This window comes from Haemaphysalis longicornis, unplaced genomic scaffold, assembly GCF_048455015.1.
Source record: "Haemaphysalis longicornis isolate Haplotype H1 unplaced genomic scaffold, Haemaphysalis longicornis Haplotype H1 scaffold_244, whole genome shotgun sequence".
Taxonomy (NCBI): Eukaryota; Metazoa; Arthropoda; class Arachnida; order Ixodida; family Ixodidae; genus Haemaphysalis; species Haemaphysalis longicornis.
In genome coordinates, this window is record NW_027526310.1 from 232,988 (window position 1) to 254,336 (window position 21,349).

Below are 21,349 nucleotides of genomic sequence, written 5' to 3' on the forward strand. Positions count from 1 at the left end.
ACAGGAATGACCGCGCGCGAAAAATACCACCTTGGTGGACCAGGGCGCCCTCTCAAAGCGCCATGCAGCGCACTCGCCGCGCTTGCTCTTAATTGCTGTTAAATTGCTGCTAAAGTAACTTTCTATTACAACTTATTTGTTTGCTTACTTTTTCTTCCCTGAATTGTTTTTATCAATTAAAAGTGTAAGATTACCGTCGACTGCTTCCACGCCGCGTTCAGCTGTCGTCGTCTGCACTCTGGGATGAGAAAACGATGATAGGCGTACACAGTATACGGTTCACACTTTAAAAATTGCTTAATACAGTTATTCAGACTCGAAAAAAGATGCAAAGAAATAATGTTGCTAGGAGAAGGTATCAAAACGACTATTTGGTTTTTGGAAAAAAAAATTCCCACTAGCAAGACGGGCAGTTTACTGAAAAGGCGCTGCAGTCGACCGGTGTGCTGTCTGCCCGAGGTTTTCATCCCCAAAAATGCACCACCTGAGGCCTCAAATGGTAGGCTAGTCAAATTTCCAAGGACTATGGTCAGAGAAGAAGAGAAGAGGGGGAGAGTAAATGCTTATTGAAAAAGGAGGAGAGGTCGGCCTGAGAAATTGATCTTGGGCCTGCTACTTCCCTCTGGGGGGAGGGTACTGGGGACACAAAGAGAAAGGAATGGATATGGAAGATATGGGGAATGACAATGAAAGCGACAAATGAACTATGTACAAGCAGTAAACCATTAAACGACTCACGTACAACGGGGCGCTGAATCAGATGACTACAGTTCACTGTTAAGCACATGACTATCATCTATGAAAAAAAAAAAGAAACTACTCAGACATTATTTCGCAGTCTGTTCAATTTTGTCGCAACCTAGAGGCGAGAATCCAAAGAGAAGTCACCAAGAAATGTAAGCAGGGCTTTAACGGCTAGGCTTTGCTTCCTATTGTCAGCCCACGTGCCCAAAATCATTTGTTCGGACAGAGGGCGAGTGTCCAAGCGTAGTAAAGCTGTCTCAAGGTTCATTCGCTCACTAGAGTACTTTGGACAAGCACTAAGCAAATGTTCGATAGTCTCAGGACAACCGCATAGAAGGCAGTCTGGGCTGTCCTCTCGTCCGATTGTGTGAAGATACTTCCGAGTCAATGCTACTCCAAGACGCAGCCTGTGTAGCAAATGCTCCTATGGTCAGAGGGCGCGGGCGAAGAGGCGGGCACCTACTGTGTGCAGTGATTTGCGACGGCGTGGAGAGGAAGTCGTGTCCTTCCGCGCTCCCAGGCTGCAGCGTGGTAGTGTCGGATAGCGGCACTGTAAAAACGTGCGCTGAATGCACTGTTCGTGAGAATAGTGATCACGCAGAAAAGCTTGATCCTTCACAGAACGCTGCAAAAAAGAACGCGAGTGATACCGTATGTCAATGTAGAAACACGAATGGTAACATTAAGATCCATAAACTTGCTGACGTTCTTCTTAAAAAATGAGAGGTGAACCTTCGCCCTGTGGTAACAGCTATTTAGGAAACGGGTACTTCACGGCCTAATCAAAAAGGTCGTATCGTTACCTGTCGAACGGCGTAGTGAGCTGCGAACTGCTCAATCAATAAAATAAAGGAAATATTTTTTAGATATTCAGTCAAACGCGCTTATAACGAACTCGAAAGTGTCTCAAGAAGTGGTCGTTATATCAGTAGTTCGTCGTATTTGGACTGGCCCTTGAAAACGTGCGAAAATTAGCGCACATGTCGAACATGTCGCTTACGAACGAACTAAGCTGTGTTTGCGTCGAACCTGCCGCTACCTGCACAATGCCCGGGAATAAATTCTTTCGGACGTCTTCAGAATCTCCACTAGCCGTAATGGCTTCGATAGCTATCACCCGCGGCAGGCTGAGCGTACCGCGAGCTGCGTCACTTCGGCCGGAGAAGAGCGAAGTTCAAAAGTTTGAGTATCATCACGATTCCTTATCAGCAACTGTGCAAACGAAGTGTCGGCCAACCGCGATCTCTAGAAGGCAGCTAACTATCCACCGGCGCTTTCTGCAGTGAGCGGCGCCACGTTCGCGTTGCCTGGGGCGGTGTGAAGATAACACCGACGATAGCAACGCTTGAGCGGCAGTTGATACGGAGTGGCGTATAATGTTCATTTATAGTATCTTTCATATGTTCACACCCCATTACATTTACCGCGGCGTACAATTTAGGGCTGATAATTGCCACAATAAAAACAGATTAAACGACATCTAAACAAAAAAAGGGCCCATCTCCCCGCGAGGGGGACTCGAGTAAATGCGTCGCATAGGGGGTGGGTGTATTGCGTTAACGTTTAGTGTTTGGGGAGTTGGTGGTAGTGAATGCGTTGTATCAGCAGCTTCTTGACGTAGTTTGAATGAGTCAAGGATATAAGGCGCGTTCGTAGCCTTTCATTCTGTGTCGGTTTTGTGGCGCAGTGGGAAGAGCACCATGTACCTCGCGTTCCGCCCACAGGTAATGAATGCGTTGTATCAGCAGCTTCTTGACGTAGTTTGAATGAGTCAAGGATATAAGGCGCGTTCGTAGCCTTCGATTCTGTGTCGGCTTTGTGGCGCAGTGGGTAGAGCACCATGTACCTTGCGTTCCGCCCGCAGGGTCGTGGGATCGAAACCAGGCGCCGGTAAGTATTATTTTTCTATATAGTGTAGGGGGAGGGGTGCGGACCTGTTGTTGAGAGCGAGGAGGGTAGCGTGATGCGGGAGAGGAGGAGTAGGGGACAGGGCGCACCTGCGCGCTGAGCTGTTGCGGACGGACGGCGGACGCTACATGTGAGTTAAAGAAATGCTCTGCATTTAAAATAAGTGGAGGATCACGCGGGCGCAGTTGGGCAGTGCTTCGCAACGTGAACGCCACGCTGGTTCTTTTTGTCTTGTTTTGGGCACAAGTTCGCCCCTAATAAACGTCCTTTGGTTAATTGCATTCGTTCCTTTTCAGGTGACCTCGGGTATTACGACCATGACGGAAGGCTGTTCCTATGCGGCCGGCTAAAGACCATTATAAGGTGTTTGGGCAAAACAGTGCTGCCTTCAGAAATTGAGCAGTGCCTGCTACAACACGCCGTTGTGAAAGATGTGGGAGTTGTAGGCGTGGCTGCACCTCATTTCGGTGATGCTCCGACGGCAGTGGTCGTCACCGAGGCAGACTGTTCAGACAATAAGCAGCTTGCCGAGGACCTGATTTGCTACGTGAAGGGTACTAAAACTTTTTTAAACATTAGCTTAGCGGGTATTAAGGTCACTCATAACATTCACATACTACTGAGAAAAAAAAAACATTTCGAACGTACAGCTCCCAAGTAAGGCTCAGCCTAAGAGTCGCTTTTAAATGAAGGACCATTGGTTTATTTATAGTCTTTCCGACACATTTATTGCTTTCTGTCTTCGCTATAACTGCAGCCAGATTACGAATAGAGCCATATCCTCTTGACCAACGATAAACATATACGAGGCTTGGATAATCGCAACGTATTTCGAACTTTACTATTACATCGAAACAGACAACTGGGCGAGTTGGCTTACATTCATCATCACTCGGCGCAAAAAGACACGGATGAAGGACTGCGGTAAACAGAAACACAGTGCCCTGTTTGTGTTTGCCTCAGGCCTTAGTTCGTGTTTTTTGCGCCTAGTGAAGATGAATTTACTATTTCGCCTTTGCGACATCATTTAGAAAGGCCATCAAGACAAAACACAACTTTAACTTTAAAGATGATTGATTGATTGTGGGGGTTAACGCGCCGACGCAACGCAGGCGATGAGGCGCGCCGTAGTGGAGGGCTCCGGATTAATTTTGACCACCTGGGGATCTTTATCGTGCGCCGAAATCTCGTACACACGGGCGTTTTTGCTTTTCGCCTCCATCAGAAAAGCGTCCACCGCGGCCGGGAATCGAACCCGCGACCTCGTGTTCAGCAGCGCAACGCCTTAGCCACTGAGCCACCGCGGCGGGTTTAACTTTAAAGAGCTAGGCTTCAGTACTTCACTCAGCCCCATTCCAGCCACGAAAGGCGTTTTTTATGCGACAAAAAAGCAAGAAATATTCAAAAACTTTAAAATTTCGCGCTACGGTGACCTGTTATGGGCCCGAGTGGCGTCATACGGGCCAGCACTAAAAACAATATTTTCCGTGAATTCACCGCCCGTTACCATTGGTGTGGTGCGATCAAACGGTACTAGAGGCCCCACTACAATCGTTCAGTCATGTGCCCTGGAGATTGGTTAGCTCTGCCGCCGCCAATCGCACAAGCAAGATTCTGTGACGTCATAGAAAAGTTCCCCGAAACTGGCTAGGGGGTCGCCACTAATTCTCGTGTCTTCTTTAATATCTCCGTTATTTCTTTTTTGAAGTTTGCGATGAAACTGGTGTCATTGTTATTGGGACAAAGCAGTCGTTCTAATGAAACAAATTTTCATTTTGTCTTCATGTCGTGTTTATTGAACTTCAAAGTCACTGGCAAGAAAAACGCAAAAAAAAGATTGCGGGATGTTTTCCTTCTTTTTTTTTGCCTTTTACAAGCTTTACAAAGGAACAACTCGCCTAGTTCAGTCATATGCTGCATAGATAATGGTTGTATGTTTTGTTTGCGTCGATGGCTGTACAAATATTGTTGTTCTTTTTCATTTTTGTGATTTTTATAGCAGATTGGTTTTATTCAGTCGATGTGCATCTGACGGTGGTTTTCACTTTTTGAACCGGTTTTATAGCTTGGTTTTTCGTGAGAGTTAACATGATATATTCTGTACCATACCTTTGTGCGTGTTTTTAAAAAAAATACCATTGGAGTAGCCCCGTCTTGTCTGCCTCTTTCTTGAACCGTTTTTATTGAACACTGTTCTTACCAAGAAGAACCAACTTCGGGCTATTATTTTGGTTCTGCGGTGCAGCCAAGATATGTTTGTATGGGTGAATGCATAATTGTCCTAAAATGTAGCATATTGTGCAGAGGTGGCACTGTCGGTGATAAAAATACAAGAAATGCTGCTAAATGCTTTAACTGCGGTGCCTTCAAAAGAGCCGCAAGCCAGGCCAAACGTTCTAATGAACTCCTCCCAATAGAATGGGGTGCCGCTATTAGAGACAAATTATTTAAGAGTAATATAAAGACCATGGTCTCAATGTTCTGTGCCTTCACCAACAGTAACTTCTATGCTTTTAGTTTGACATTGGAGATGTGGACACTTGCCTAAACATCCCACTCTCAGGCAAGTCCGCTTTGGCGGGGTTGGGTGACGTTCGAATTGTTGTTTTCGTAAGGGTGACTGCGTAGCCGATAAGCTGGGTAGGTACGAACAAAGAAGTTGTGTTCATGGTAAAGACTTGAGAAGGAAAGTTCGACATCCACCTAAATGCAGCTATACGGCTACAAAGGAAAGCTATACAGCTTTCTCAGAAACTTCGCATTTGAAGAAAAATTTGCCTTGTCCAGGATTCGAACCCGGGACCACCGCTTTACCGAAACGGTCGCTCTACCAACTGGGCTAACCAGGAGGCTAGCGTTTGTAGCGCGAGAGCGAATTGATCAACAACTCGAAGTGAAGGACAGGTGTTAATCGACCAGATTTAGGGGAAATCCCCAACGTGGAGTTAGTTTCCCTGAAGGAAAGTTTGACATCCACCTAAATGCAGCAATATGGCTACAGAGGAAAGCCATACAGTTTTCTCAGAAACAGCGTTCAGAAACAGCTCTCATACAGCTTTCCTTTGTAGCCGTGTGGCTGTATTTAGGGGGATGTCAAACTTTCCTTCGCAGAAACTTACTCCACCGTGGGGATTTTCCCTAAATCTGGTCGATTAACAACTGTCGTTCACTTCGAGTTGCTGATCAATTTGCTCTCGCGCTACAAACGACTACCTTCCTGGTTACCTCAGTTGGTAGAGCGACCGCTCCGGTTAAGCAGTTGTCCCGGGTTAGAATCCTGGACCAGGACGAATTTTTCTTCAACTGCGAAGTTTCTGAGAAAGATGTATAGGTTTTCTTTGTAGCCGTGTGGCTGCATTTAGGTGGATGTCAAACTTTCTTTCACAGAAACTTACTCCACCTTGGGGACTTCCCCTAAATATGGTCGATGTTAAAGACTTCAAAAGCTTGAGGGACACTAAACGGGTACATTTTTAGTGCCGATTTTTAGTGCTCCTCGAACGAGATTCCTTTCCTCCAGGAGGTCTTCTCTGCGCACGAATGCATAACAGTTGCATAGGGCGGCCTTCTCAAGCATGGCTCCTCGTGACCGGTAAAGCACGCGTGGCGTATTTACACCTGCACCGAAGCCAGGCCACAGCCACCTCCATGACTGGGCACCCACTCCGGCAACATAGCTTTAATGGAGCGGTTTTGTCGTAAGTGTGGTAGCTGGTAGCACTGCTATGGGAAAGCAATACTGTTCCAAGCATTGGGAATTGGGTCCACTTCACTTGCGGGTACGTCAGCTTTACAAGATATTTATACCACGTTACAAGGGCAAGAGTGGGGCATTGGGGCATCAAGTAGCGAATCTACTCTGTGCAACCAAGAGCCTGCTAAATGACAGAAGACAAGATTGGTATCGTCATCCACAGAGACATGGGAAAGAAGCTGGCAGAATTTTAAAGAATTGGCGAAAGAGCTGCAGCCGTTATTAATAGTCTAAAAAAGGCAATTTTAAAGGTTTTACAATCCCATGCGTCAACCTGTAGCTACGACTGTGAGGATGTTCGCAGTTTTCACGCGTAGTCCAGACCGTTAACTTATAAAGAAAGACCAAGGAATAGGGGCGGTAACCTCTAACTTTCAAATAGGAAAGACGTAAGGAGGTGAATGAGAAGTGGGAAGCATTGGAAGGCATTCAATACAGCCAAGGGTTCACGGATTGATTTGGAAAGACAGATTTCCCTTAGGTCGTGAATACGTTTCTTTGTAAGCGAGCATAGAAAACCATCAATGGTGAGACTAAGTAATACATCGACATCATTCTAAGTAGGCATCGGAGTACTGAAAGGATGTTGGGGTGGAGGAGGAGCAAGAGGAATAAACTTTATTTCTATATTAGTTTTTTTAGTAGTGGCAATGGGGGGTCTTCTCAGTCCAGCAGTCCCTGGGCGGTCGCTGACAGGCGGGCCCTTTCAACCAGCCGAAGCTGATCGCCGGGGTCCGGGCTGGCTAGCATGCCTTCCCACTGCTCATGGTTGGGGAAGGGAGTAGGGGGGAGGGATGGTGTGTAGGAGCACGCCCAAACCATATGGTAGAGTGTGCAGGGTTGGGGACAGTACTTGCAGGTGGCGGAGTAGGAGGTGGGATGGATGGCGTGGAGGAGGGTGCCCTGCGGGTAGGTGTTGGTTTGAAGGCGGCGGTACGTGGTGGCTTCTTCCTTAGTCAACTGTTCTTGGGGTGGGGGATAGATGCGGCGTTCGAGGCGGTAATGTTCGAGGATGTCTTTGAATTTTTGAAGAACAGAATGGTGGACTTCCGACGGTGATGCTGGAGTGTTGGAGGGGAACGCCCGGTAGATATGCGCGCAGGCGGCAGCATGAGCCGCCTAATTCCCCTCCAGAGACTCATGTCCCCGGGTCCAGAGAATGTAGAGGTAAGGAGGGTTAGGGATGGACTGTAGGATGCGGAGGGCTAAGGGAGCTATGGAAGAAAATATCATTAGTTCTAACCAGAGGCTCCTGATGGCCAGCCTAAGGCAAGTTCTGTAAAAGAACGAAGAAACACAAAGAAAACCCAACATGCACTCTTCAGGGAAGAGCGCAGAAGTTTAGAATTTTAGGTGCGAATGCACTTTATAAGCGACCCTGAATTCCGTTGACCGCCGTCCGTCCACATAGCAACAGCTGCGGGTGCGCGCGCTCCTCGTCTTCCTTGGCAACGGGGGGAGATTGGCCAGGAATCTCCTCGTCTTCCTTGGCAACGGGGGGAGATGGGCGCGCGCTGCCTGGCCGCTGACATACCCACGTGGGGGATTGGCCAGGAATCGGGCGTGAGAAGGGCTAATGCACCCGCTTAAAGGAGTACTGACACGAAATTTCAAAGCTGAGATCCGCTCTAGCAATCAAGTACTCTTTAATAAAGAGTTTCTCTCTCTCTCTCTACAACGACAACACAAATAGGTGTCTGTGCACGGCACATACCCACGTGGGGGATTGGCCAGGAATCGGGCGTGAGAGGGGCTAATGCACCCGCTTAAAGGAGTACTGACACGAAATTTCAAAGCTGAGATCCGCTCTAGCAATCAAGTACAACGACAACACAAATAGGTGTCTGTGAATAAATGCATCTTTCTTTCTTTGTAGTTGTGTGTGTGTGTGTGATCTCTCTTTCGCGAACATTACCGAACCGCGCAAATTCAACTCCTGCATTCGCACTTTCACATTCTTCCCCTCGGGGAAATGCGGGGAAATTTTTACTTTAGAACACACTTCTGTGTGTACAAGTGCAAGTGAAGGTAGGGCACGCGGGCTGAATGCCAACAACAATCCCAGAGTCAACAGTGGCTGTTCTAGAGATACATTTACAGCAGAAACTTGGACGCGGCCTGAGAAAAGAAATTATGAAGAAACTCTCAAGTGGTATTACTGCGCCCTAAAAAGCAGGATTGTTGGAGCTGCCGAAATTAAATTACAAAAGTAAGCTAGCTGACATTCGTATTTTAAACGTTATGAAGATTGAAGATTCTTAAAAAAAAGAAGCTGTAGTGCCAATAAGACATGGATGTAGACAGATCGTATGCACTTTGAAACCAAACATGTTACAAAGCAGGCATGGAGGATGCAATGGAAGTACCGAGAAAGTCTTATGTAGAGTCATTCGCCAGCATCTTCAGACAAGAGGGCAGCACAAAAACGAATATATTAATTGCAGTGGTGCCAATAGGAAATTAATTCATAGTAGAAAAAGCGTTAGGAGGAAGAGAATGGGACCGTGATAATCGTATATCAGTTGAAATACAACAGAGACTTTGCACCAGAAAGGTTTCCTGAATTACACTGAGAATGCCTCAAAACGTTGAACATACCACTAGCAACACAAGTTTCGACATAGTTTTGACCCGTAAGAAGTTATATACGACACATTAAGAAATGAACACCCATCAGCCAAGGCTCTTTTATGTAAAATTTGTTTACAAAGGGAAAAATTAGCCCCATCAGCGCAGTGCATAACCTGTTGCTCCCTTTCCCCCACAGAACGACTTCCTGTTCACAAGGGTTTACATGGTGGAGTCTATTTTGCCGACGCCATCCCTAGGACATCCATGGGAAAGATCAACTACCTTGTGCTGCGAAGGCTGATGGGTTCCCTTAAAGGAGGCAACCTTCCCTAGAGGCGCTCGCTTGTCGGCACCCAGAATATGTTCAGAGCAACTAGTCGCGGGTTGTAAACGCAAAGCTGACAGCGCATGTAAAAGGGATGTTGAAGTGAACTCTGAGTTTTATATTTACTATGGGATTGACAGATACCAGCTTGACTTCCGGTTAAAGTGGCAATAAAAATTAGCGCTGGACCTTTTATGTTGTTGCATCTGTTTTCTAAACAAGGCCATTGGGACTACCAAGTGAAGGTACTAAACGCATGGATTAGGTTACATTCACCATGTTCCCTCTTTTACAGGTGGTGCCCTGACTAATCAGTACCACGTCCTACCCTTTGATATTTCAGTAGTATATATTCCAATTTTTGTTACCAGAATTAGCTCTTATTTGAGTGGCCTGGCCACAAATCTTCGACATTTCGCTTAACTCGAAACTCCGCTTTCTGAAAATTTTTGGCGGATTGTACGACTTCAAGTTAACCAGGGATTACTGTATGTACAGTAATCCCTCCTCTGAAATTTTTTTGATAAGCGTAGTTTCTAGTTAAGGGAAATGCCAAAAATCTGTGACCAGGTCACTGAAATTAGATAACAGCTCCAATGCACAGTGGAGCTTTCGTAATAAAGGCAAAAAAGATCGCAGAGAAAAACAATTTTCATTAATACTAAAGAAAGAACTGCGTGGTCCTCGCCTGTTTCGCGTGCGTAGCTGGTCCAAAGATACGTTCTCTTGCTGCTCAATGCATCGCACCGATTGTTGGTCACCACCCATACATCGTACCTTCGAGCGAAGCTGGCGCCGAATCTTTGTTGTTTCAGTCGTCGTAGGCACTTATCGAGACTCGTCTTCGTCCTCATTATGATCTGCATCGTCCAGAGCTCCTTCAACGATGTGGCCATCGTATAACATTCCATAAACGGGAACATCCACCTCGTACAGTGAAACAGCACCAAACAGCACCGCAGAGTTCACAACGATGGAGCGCGGACAGGCTACGCCCTTATATACAAGGGAAATTAACTGAATAACAGTGATCCTGACGCTGTGTACATTTTTAAACACTTCTTTCAAGAATTGTACCGGCAGTAGCTGGCTCTTCGGAGGGCACTCGTCGTATGAGTAACTCTCTCGTATCCAAATACGTGGGGCTTTCATGTGGCTTGCAGTACTCGCAGACTGACAAAACTTGCGCATTTCCACATCAGCAGCGTGAAATGCGAGTAGTCACGATGATGACAGAAAGTTTGCACATTTGCAAAAATGACAGGCCTGTTTTCTGGGATTGCAGCATTCATATGTCTGCAGTTGTTCTGATTTCAAAATAAATGTCGAATTTTTCAGGTCACCGACTAAATACTTCTGTTGACTGCCCGCGGTGTGACCAAACCTCAACAAAATGAAGACAGCTCATACCAACGCGTAAGGCTTGACGGCAGCGAAGCTGTATGCTACCTTCACGACCATCACGAATGTTTAAGTCTGCAATTGCAGCCAATTTGCTTCTTCGCTACATTAACGACCTTTACTCCATTATTGTTTATAGAAGTGTGAGCTTTTTTTTTGTGTGTTAATCATTGGACACCACGTTGCAGGGGCGTTTACTATGCCGTGTCTTGCTTGTTCCGAGCAAGTATTGCCACGATTACGGCGAACCCTTGAGTCCTTCTCGTTCCGAGCAAGTGTTGCCACAGTTACGGCGAACGCAGGTGTTTTGTTGGTTTTGTTGGTTTTGTTAACTGCCGGACGGTCGCCGCAATCTTGGGCACTCTCCCTAAGTGGGTATATTTGGCTTTACAAACGCCCGCATAGGACGCTCGGCGCTCGTCGTGAGGCACGCACACACGAGCGCTACGCATTTTAGATGCAGAGCATCTGATTCCCTCGCCTTGTCCCTCCGGCGTCGTCGTCGTTGTCCTCAGCGTTGTCCGCCCCTCCCCCATTTCCTCGCCGTGCCAGCTGCGCTCTCCGCCGCTCACCCCCTCCTCTCCGATAGCGAACACCCTCTCGCGAGTGGCATTGGATTGGATTGGATTGGCTTGGATTGGCTTGGCTTGGCTTGGCTTGGCTTGGCGTGGATTGGCTTGGATTGGCTTGGATTGGATTTGGATTTGATTGGGTTAAAGTGGATTGTGTTGGATTGTGTTGCGTCATAGCCGCGGCACGTTGCGTCATAGCCACGGCAGACGCGCTGGGGCCGGCGCATGTGCAGTACTCTCTCTTCCGCGGTTTCCTCTCCTTCGGGCGCGCTGCGCATATAACCGGTGTGCCGTTCTCCGGCGAAGCAACATACCCGCTTGGCTCAAACACCTAGAGTCCACGCCGCTTTACAAGTACGCCAACGTCGTCATCGACTGGGACCGACTTACGCAGTCCCCTCAACGTTATGCGCGCTATAAAACGCGGTCCCTTCGCCGCTCCGCCTATGCGTCGCATCTACACAGGGGTTCCCGCGAGGGGAGGTGGGAGTTTTTTTCTTGGTTTTGCTAACTGTCCGGCGGTCGCCGCGAGCTCCGCGCTCACGTGCGCGTTCTCCGGAATTTCTTGATATTTTGAAACTGCAGGCACGAAACATTACGATTTGCTAAAAAGCTTCGCTGTTAAAATACGTCACAGAATATATAATAATAAACACGCAAGCCGGAAGAAGACCGCTGATATAACCCATCGTGATGTCTTTCCATGCGCGGGCATCGAAGGAGCGTCTGCCGGAACAGAAGCGCTAATTGGTGCGAAAACAACAAAAGGGCCCATCTCCCCGCGAGGCGGACTCGAGTAAATGCGTCGCATAGGGGGTGGGTGTATTGCGTTAACGTTTAGTGTTTGGGGAGTTGGTGGTAGTGAATGCGTTGTATCTGCAGCTTCTTGACGTAGTTTGAATGAGTCAAGGATATAAGGCGCGTTCGTAGCCTTTCATTCTGTGTCGGTTTTATGGCGCAGTGGGAAGAGCACCATGTACCTCGCGCTCCGCCCACAGGTAGTGAATACGTTGTATCAGCAGCTTCTTGACGTAGTTTGAATGAGTCAAGGATATAAGGCGCGTTCGTAGCCTTCCATTCTGTGTCGGCTTTGTGGCGCAGTGGGTAGAGCACCATGTACCTTGCGTTCCGCCCGCAGGGTCGTGGGATCGAAGCCGGGCGCCAGTAAGTATTATTTTTTTATATAGTGTAGGGGGAGGGGTGCGGACCTGTTTTTGAGAGCGAGGAGGGTAGCGTGATGCGGGAGAGGAGGATTGGGGGAGAGGGCGCACCTGGAACGGCTGTCTTTCACATACGTAAGATATCGCTTTATCAAACTCGTGACTAAGCAGGTCTTAATTACCATCAAGAAACCCTTGCGTATTTTCTATTACCCAAATTCGAGGAGCAGTGTTTTTTTAAGGTCGCCGCCTTTGGGAGCAAAATAAATTGTATCCTCCTGCCTTATTTGAACGCCTCCGGCTCCTACCCTCCGTTCTCATTCCGGTGAAGCCGATTTACTCGGTGCCGCTGTATAGCGCTCTTTCTCTCAACCGCGGGCACCGCTTTCACAATTGTTCCTCCCCTCTCCCCCACCGATTCCTTCTTCACAAGCTGACTAATCCGCTGATAACGGCAGTAGCGCCCTTATCAGGCGTTGCGAGAGCAGCCTGCCCGCTTTCAACGCCGACATGAGCCCATAATTCTTTTCAAGAATGAAAGGCTTTCCGCGTGACAATTTCGCCGGCGTATTTCGCGTCTCAGCGCGCGCCCATCACTGGTTGCCGGTTTATGCGAGAACTGGTTGGTGTGTAAGCCGGAGGGGCGGGCATGCACAGCTAGTCTTCATGCCGCTACAGATGACATGCACGTTGTGCTGGCGGGAAATTTAAACGTGGAAGTCTCGAGGCTCAGTGCGGCTTGTCAGCTGTCTTTAATGGTCCAGCGGTTTGGGTTTGGGCTGGTGTGTTACACAGCGGGAGATGCCTACGACGCGGGACGGAAACGGACCGCCACATGTTTTCCCACTAGAGTAAAGCTCCAGTCCTTCAAGGTTTTAGCTCCCTATAGACCGATGCGGGTCGTTCTCCTGGAGGAAGAACAGCGGGCATCGAAGGAGCGTCTGCCGGAACAGAAGCGCTAATTGGTGCGAAAACAACAAAAGGGCCCATCTCCCCGCGAGGCGGACTCGAGTAAATGCGTCGCATAGGGGGTGGGTGTATTGCGTTAACGTTTAGTGTTTGGGGAGTTGGTGGTAGTGAATGCGTTGTATCAGCAGCTTCTTGACGTAGTTTGAATGAGTCAAGGATATAAGGCGCATTCGTAGCCTTTCATTCTGTGTCGGCTTTGTGGCGCAGTTGGTAGAGCACCATGTACCTTGCGTTCCGCCCGCAGGGTCGTGGGATCGAAGCCAGGTGCCAGTATTATTTTTTATATAGTGTAGGGGGAGGGGTGCGGACCTGTTTTTGAGAGCGAGGAGGGTAGCGTGATGCGGGAGAGGAGGAGTGGGGGAGAGGGCGCACCTGGAACGGCTGTTGCGGACGCCGAGGCACGCCGACAACGCCGGGTGACATCGTGAGTTAAAGAAATGCTCTGCATTTAAAAGCCGCTGCCGCCGCCATGTCCACCTCAAATTCCAGGTCGTCGAATAGCTGGGAATCTCTCCCCGAAGAGGAGCAACGTCTACTTGAGCCAATATTTCTTGTTCAGCTTGAAGGGCTTTGAGATCGATAATTTTGGCGGCGCTTTTGACTTCTAAGCACGCGCACATAACTGGTTTACGGTTTACCAGGCACGAGTTGGGATTGGAGGGAAGGGCCGGGGGCCGTGCATGCGTTGAAATAGGTCTCGTGCCCTCAATGATAACATGGCCGTTGGGTTTAAACGTCTACGTCCTCCGCCCCAATGTGAACCTTCGGGTGTCCTCTGTGGTCGAGCGGGTTTGGTTGGTGTGGTACGCAGACAGTAAGATGCCTACGACGCAAGAAGGAAACAGACACGTTTTTCCACTAGAATAAATATGTAGTCCTTGAAAGTTTCATTGGGCTAAGTGCTAATCGCTCGATCACACATTACAAACAACCGTTCTTTTCTTCGGGCATTTCGTTTATTATGTCGAGATTCGCAGGTCATCCCTCATCACAGAGTGGGAAGGAGGAGTAGAAGGAATAACATTTATTTTTCTAAGGGAAAGGGGAGGAGGAAAGGAGAGTGGGTGGTGGCCTCAGTCCAGGCCGCCTTCAGGCCCCCCAGCAGCCCTCGCCCGGGAGATCAGGTACTCCTGATCCTCGGAACAAATTTTTTTATGTCCCACAATCCTTACGGAGCAAATCTGGTTATTCATTTGTTCTTCTTTTCCCTAGTATTCTTATTATTGCGTTTCTTAGCTAAATAGTCGTTCTCAAGGGATGACCTATCCCCCTTTTCGTTATGAGCAATAATAGCACCTTTGGGTGAAGTTGAAGAAGAAGAAGAACGACTCTTGCTCTGCTGGACGCCGTTGTTTCATGGGCTGTCGACTCAACATGAAGTAAGCTCTATTATCTTGTTTTGGCCGCTTTCGGTGCACACAAAGACGCACAAAGCTATGAAGACAGGGCTGTATTCGAGAACCATCCTTCGCCACATCAAAAAAATATAGAAGGTCGTATGAGCTATGGCACTTGGTTGGGGTTTCACGCTCCGACATTTTATCTTAGAAACGAATATATTACACGCATTTCCTCTGTCTATATTTCGTCGGGCAACCCCACTTTGCATGAAGTAATGTGGGTATTTCATCGCACTTGATACAAGCGTTTGAGAATTGTCTGGGTTCGTTGGGGTAGGTATTGTTCTCTATTTGTGAATCTCTATGTGAGTGTGAAAATCGGCAGCTGATAAGCTTTTATCAGGTGAAGGGAGAAAGTTTTGGAGACTTGATATTTTGTAGTAATACCACAATTGAACATTGCGACGTGGCTTACCTTGCATAGGCGGCTCTCAGGCAGGTTACGTAAGATCACGGTGTAAAGTCACTACAATTGAGAGAAGCCATGTTACGGAGTAAATACTCACCGATGAGGTGCCTAGCTTACTCTTTTTGGGCTTCCACTGACGTCGAAGTTTTCTATGCCAAATCTCGGTAAGTGAAAGTACGTCATCTACTAAAACCTTGTTACACCAGCTCCAAAAAGTAAAACTACTTGCAAACACCCAAAACACAGTCTGAAGTTCCCGCCAAAAGCACACTTCCATTGGGCAAATGGATAGGGCTTATTTTTATCCGCGCCATGACAGTGTCTGGCTCATTTTTGATAAAGAATACGATCCGCGTACGCTTTTGTCGGGTTTTATCGGACCTATTTCGTGCCAACCTCTTTTGTAGGGGAAGGTTGCTGAGTTTTGCTTGCAACTGTGTACAGTTTTACCTTATTTCTAGTTTGTTGATTTGATTCATTTCGAAAAAGAACTCCTCATGTTCACTCCTCATGTTATCATAATGGAAAGCATGTTTGGACGGGTTCATGGTGCATTGGGGAAGAAGTAGCCTACTAATTGAGGCCCTGGCGTTATAAAACTTAATGCCTGTCAGGACTCATCGGGGCGGTCGGTTGAAGCAAGAAAAGGCATACTGACGTTGTGCCGGGGCATTGCTGATCAGTGAGGACGAGCCTCCACGGCGGGAATTGCACTGCGCTCGCGCTGACCCCTGCCACTACCCCAGACTGGGCAGACGGGGTATGCAAATTGCTTAAACCCTATTCAACGCAGGAGAAGGCGCCACCGCCTCAGCAAGCGCGCGATTCGTTCTCTCACCGGCGAATTTCGGGCGCCCAATCAGCGCACGCCATGTGGAAAGAGAGGGACTTGCAATCTTTGAATACTCTGATACACTGCATGCTTCGCCCCTCCCCAGGTTTCACGTTAATGGAGATGTCCCGAGATTAATGTTTCAGTCCCAGGGCATTGCTTTCTGTATTCAGTTCCTCGAGCATTTTTGCGGTTGTTCTACAGACTCCATTAGCAAGGCTGCGTCGTTTGCCATGGCTCCAGTGTTCTCCGCTTATCCGCAATCCAGTGCTTTCCCAGTCAAGCCTCCTTAATGAAGCCTTCGGGAAGCAGCCGAATTCCTACTCCAAACGCTCTCGTTTCCTGGCATTGTAAATCACTTGTGTACCGCATGATGTAGTTGGGATGTGGAGATTTAGGCTGACCCGGTGGAGAGGAGACGAAGCGTGCTGGCGTCGCACATATGAGTAAAGTATATTCGCGAGACTTTTAGAAAATGCACAAATGGAATTGCAAAAATCTGCGGGTACAGTTTCTATAAAAAAGTCTTATTCACAAAACTCCGGGCCCACGTCCGGGGACGATCTTCTAGGTGGGCAGATGACGTCGGTTTCCTTGGCGTTGGCGCGGTCCTAGCCATGCCATACGGAGCGATGTGGCCCGTGCGCTCGCTGTCAAAGATCAACGGCGTTCTTCGGACGCTGGCCAGTCGTCGACAGTCTTGCAAGCAAGCAGGTAGATGAGGCGGCTCGACGTTGAGATCCTCTGTGCGCTGGCGTCCAGTCGAGAACTCGCCCATCACTGTGCTTCTTCCCGCCTCCGCACCGCCATCTTTTTCCGGCGGCTTGGCTTCTTCCAATTCAGGAAGTCTTGAAGGCCAGGAGGAAAATGCAGTTCCGTTGTGAGCTTTCCTCAGCGTTGGAGTCCAGCCGAGAGCTCACCCGATATACCTTGGTGGTACGGGAAGGGTCTCTGCTGGTAGCAGCCCATCTAATAAAAAATACCAGTGCTCGCCGAGAAACGCCTGCACCTCCTGCTTCAACTACGGCGAAATGTCCCTTCTGTTCCTCGCCTGTTCTCTTTTTTTTTAGATGTTACTGCATCTCATTCACTCGCCTTGTCCCTGCATCCGGCGTCGGCGTTGTTGTCGGCGTCCGCCCCTCCCCCATTCTCCTCGCCGCGTGAGCTGCGCTCTCCGCCGCTCACCCCCTCTCTTCTCCGATAGCGAACACTCTCTCGCGAGTGCCATTGGATTGGATTCGAATGGATTGGCTTGGATTGGCCTGGCGTGGCTTGGCTTGGATTGGATTGGATTTGGATTGGATTGGAGTAAAGTGGATTGTGTTGCGTCATAGCCGCGGCAGACGCACTGGCGCCGGCGCGTCCCCTCACCGTTATGCGCGCTATAAAACGCGGTGCCTGCGCCGCTCCGCTCCATCGTTCCAGCGCCGTTCCTCCGCTGTCCAACGTAGCAACGTGAACCCCCTATGCGTCGCATCTACATAGGGGTTCCCGCGAGGGGAGGTGGGAGATTTTTTTTTTTTTGCTTTTGTCTAGTGCTCTTTGCCAATATCAGTACACGCGCTTAATTTTCTTCGCTTCTATTTCTCTGCGGAAAACACCTCCTCACAGCGTGTACATATATGTGAATTTCTGTAAAGATGCTGCTGTGATTTGCACATAGCCGTTGAAAGAAGCAACCTGCATGTAAGTTCAGTCTAGTTTAAATTTTGATAAAATGATTGTGACCATTACATTGAAACATCAGTATAATCAATTTTAGTCGCGTAATAAAATATGATAAAATTACACGGCTAAACTACTTGAGCGATCGGTGTGTTCTGTATACCTTTTTGATTCCCCTTGTTGTCAATTTTCTGGTGGTTCCTCGTAGTCATTGTTTACTTTAGAATAATAATGCAATTGTAATGCCTAGAGTGTCTGAGCCGAGCTTTCTTGGTTCGAATATGATGAGTCATTGAGTGGGTTGGACGGTCGGTTGGCTGGTCGCTAGGTCCCCCAACCAGCGAGCTAAAAGAGTTTCCATCTGTAGCTCATACCAATGCCCACACTCCTTATAAATACCTAATTATTACTTTACTTAGCTTATCATACTCTTTTTTATAAAAGAATATTCAGTTGCACAACTAAAGTTCTCCTCGGAAGGATCCTCTGGTTACTAATCCCGGTTCAAAAGCATCTCCGGCTTTCTCCCCGCCTTTCACACACACACACTTTCACTTTCACTTTCACACACACACACATACACACACACACACACACACACACGCGCGCGCACACACACACACACACACACACACGCGCGCGCGCACACACACACAAGCACACACGCACGCACGCACGCACACACACACACACACACACACACACACACACACACCAGTCGCGTACTTTCCACAAAGCGTAGTACTCGCAGTAATCACTTTAATGCTATTATCGCTGAACTTTCATGACAGGAGAATGCGTGAGCAGTAATTAATATAGTGATTCTCCCAAGGTTAGAAATTCTAGCATTAAAATGCACTCACCGCAGATAATTTCAACATTCCATTTCTCATTCTCCAACTCCCTTCTCTTAAAAAAAATATTTGAAGACTGGGAACAAAAATTGTTCATTCGAGAACTGGCCCTGCTCTAAAGTCTTTAATTCATTTGGGGAATGACTTTGGCGAGGTTACCCTAATCATATTACTAAACCTATTTTCCAAGATGCTGTGTAGTTGGTGATACGCTCTTACCGCCACCATTGCCTCCCACAAGTTGTATTATCAACTCATTTAAAGCAAGGTAGTTCTTTTTAGGCCACAACAAGGTTGCTTCGTCGGCCTACTACAATTTGTATTCAAGTTAATGACTTCGGTATTATCGACAAGAAGGCAGACGTTCGGTTGGGGTCTGATGTAACTGGTACAATTTTCAGATTACCAGCTGTATGCCACTTTTTGTAATAGGTAATCCCAAATTCTAAGATCCCCACTCTTGGCGGAAAAAATTGCACTTGAATTGCACAAATGAACGAAACTTTTTCGCCGTCAGATGTGACATTAACATTTAAGCAGAGGGTTGTATCCCATTATGGGACTGCAGGAATTTCTGCACACGCTATTAGTACAAACAAAAACGACAGAACAGATGATTAGCTGCTACATTAAGAAAACTGTTGGTGGTCGTAGAACAGCAACATCTAAATTACTCTAAAATCCTACTGTGAAGTGTGATAACAATCATCGAAAGCGGGATTAAAGGCGTGAAGTAGCTGCATGGGAGCTAGAAAAAGAAATTGGTGTGTCAGTTCATATTATCGTGTTGATTATGTTGTGTAGTGTGTCAATGTGCTCTCGAGTAAGTATGTGTATAGTGTGCCTAGTGACAGCAGGAAGTGCTTGTTAATTTGACTGGCGGAAAGCAGTCAACAAAATTGTTTCCCGGGCTATATCAGTACCCTCGAAAAAGATGGTCCTGACATTCAAATTGGGTTTAGCTAAATTCTTTCAAGCAATACCTTCTTAACTGAAATATGTCGTGCAGCATTTTGTGCAAAAATTGTAGTTACCAAATTTCGTATTCAGTACCAAATCTTCTTTCAGACTCGTTTTTCGGCCGACCGTGTCACTATGCACGATATGCGTTTCTGGCTTAACTTTGGCGTAATGGTTGTCGCATGAATACGTTTAATACCAAAAATCCATGAGTTTAATCCAAAAAATCCATTAAGGATTGAATGTGCGATTGTATGCGTTTTCCTGCCAAAATTTTTTCCGTGATGATCTGTGGAGCCATCTAAAGTCAATAAGGACCCAACTTTAAGACATACAAGCACGAAATGTTCATTACAAATTTTTATACAGGCTGCCTTGAAATTCAAATGGTAAACAAATCACTTATTTCAATCGTGTCGTCTAATAGCACTATTCATGAAAGTTCATCGGTTGAGTGATGAGGACAGCAACACGCGAGGATATTTCAAAACCGACAGAAAAGAAATATTAAATCGACTTCTTACCATTTGATCGCGAGCAGATTAAATCTAATAAACACGTGATGGCAATGCCAAAGGTATATTTGCCCCTTTGTAGTCCAAGATCATCCTAACATTCAACACTACAGGCAATTTTAGGTTCTGGTGTATGTGCCTTCAATTCGCATTTTACCTAAAATATTCAGATACTGCACGATATTTTAAAGGCAAGTATACACAATGTTACCTAAAGTATTTTCGTATGTATGTGTGTTTTAGTTCTCTTTTAAGGGCCGATTTGCTTCGATTTCCCGTACATACAGTTGCGCATGGAAACCATCCAGTTTTTGTCCTTTTTAGTAACAATGCTCTATCAAAGATAGGGATACATTAGGAATCTTTTTGTGGTATTTTTTTACTAACGGTTTAGTGCTCTGTACGTGACGTTGTGGGTTCGATTTCCGGCCGCCAAAGCTTTGGTTTTTTTACTACTACGGTTCTCTTAACGTTGATGGAAACTGTGGCTGTCGTATAATTATCTCAGCATACGAAAACTACGAACGTTCGCCGGGTTTGTGTCGAACAGATTAATTTCCAGTTTCCCAAATAGGTGAGCCCAAATGTGGGCTCAGAGTGCAAAAAGCATTTCGTTGCATAGATCAATAAACAACACCCTGTTTCCTCAGGTGGCGTTCTTTTTTATTTAGCGTTAAAATTCACTGAAGAGCACTATTAAAATTTCTTATCGTTCAACGCATATCCCTGTTCGTGAGCAAGGAGAGTCTTGGCCAGAGCAGTCCGCTGCAGACGCCATCTTCTGGTTGCCTTGGCACTCTTCACAATCTACGTTTGCGGCCCAAGACTGGCGCCGTGGTCGTCACACGCACCGTGGTCGTCAGACGCTACGTGGTCACACTACCCCAGTCTTCTCTGCGCGCAGAACAGCACCGTAGTGGTTCTCGCTATCCGTTCAGCAGGCGACCGAGGTGCACAGCGCAGGGCGATTCGTCGAAGCATTGCTCGCATCTCCGAAGGCTCTTCTGGGTTGCGTGGTTTGGAATATTTCTTCTACATGGGCCTCCCCGAGGACAAAACCAGGTGTGCATCCCTGAATGCTGAGTTGGGTAAAACAGCGGACCCATTCTTTTTGCAGCATCTCTTGGTGAGGAGTCTTTCTAGTTGCACTGATGCACGTCACCACGTTTCTTTCTCCGTTTTAAATGGAAAGATTGAGAAGACCATGTCTTACACCAAGGCAACAGACTCGAGAGAAGTACTGAAACGTGGGCGCTTCGATAGCGCGACGCCAGGTGTACAGGAGAATGAGAATTAGCCTACCGAGAAGG

General features: G+C 47.3%; 1 protein-coding gene across 1 annotated transcript in view; it reads left to right on the forward strand.

Annotated features, from left to right (window-relative positions):
• Positions 1 to 9,457, forward strand: part of LOC144172592 (luciferin 4-monooxygenase-like) — a 59,264-nt gene extending 49,807 nt beyond the window's left edge. The window contains exons 9-10 of the mRNA XM_077701248.1: positions 2,949 to 3,206; positions 9,174 to 9,457. Coding sequence (XP_077557374.1) covers positions 2,949 to 3,206; positions 9,174 to 9,310 — 395 coding nt within the window. The 3' untranslated portion in view covers positions 9,311 to 9,457. The remainder of the gene's footprint in view (positions 1 to 2,948; positions 3,207 to 9,173) is intronic.
• Positions 9,458 to 21,349: the final 11,892 nt, after the last annotated feature.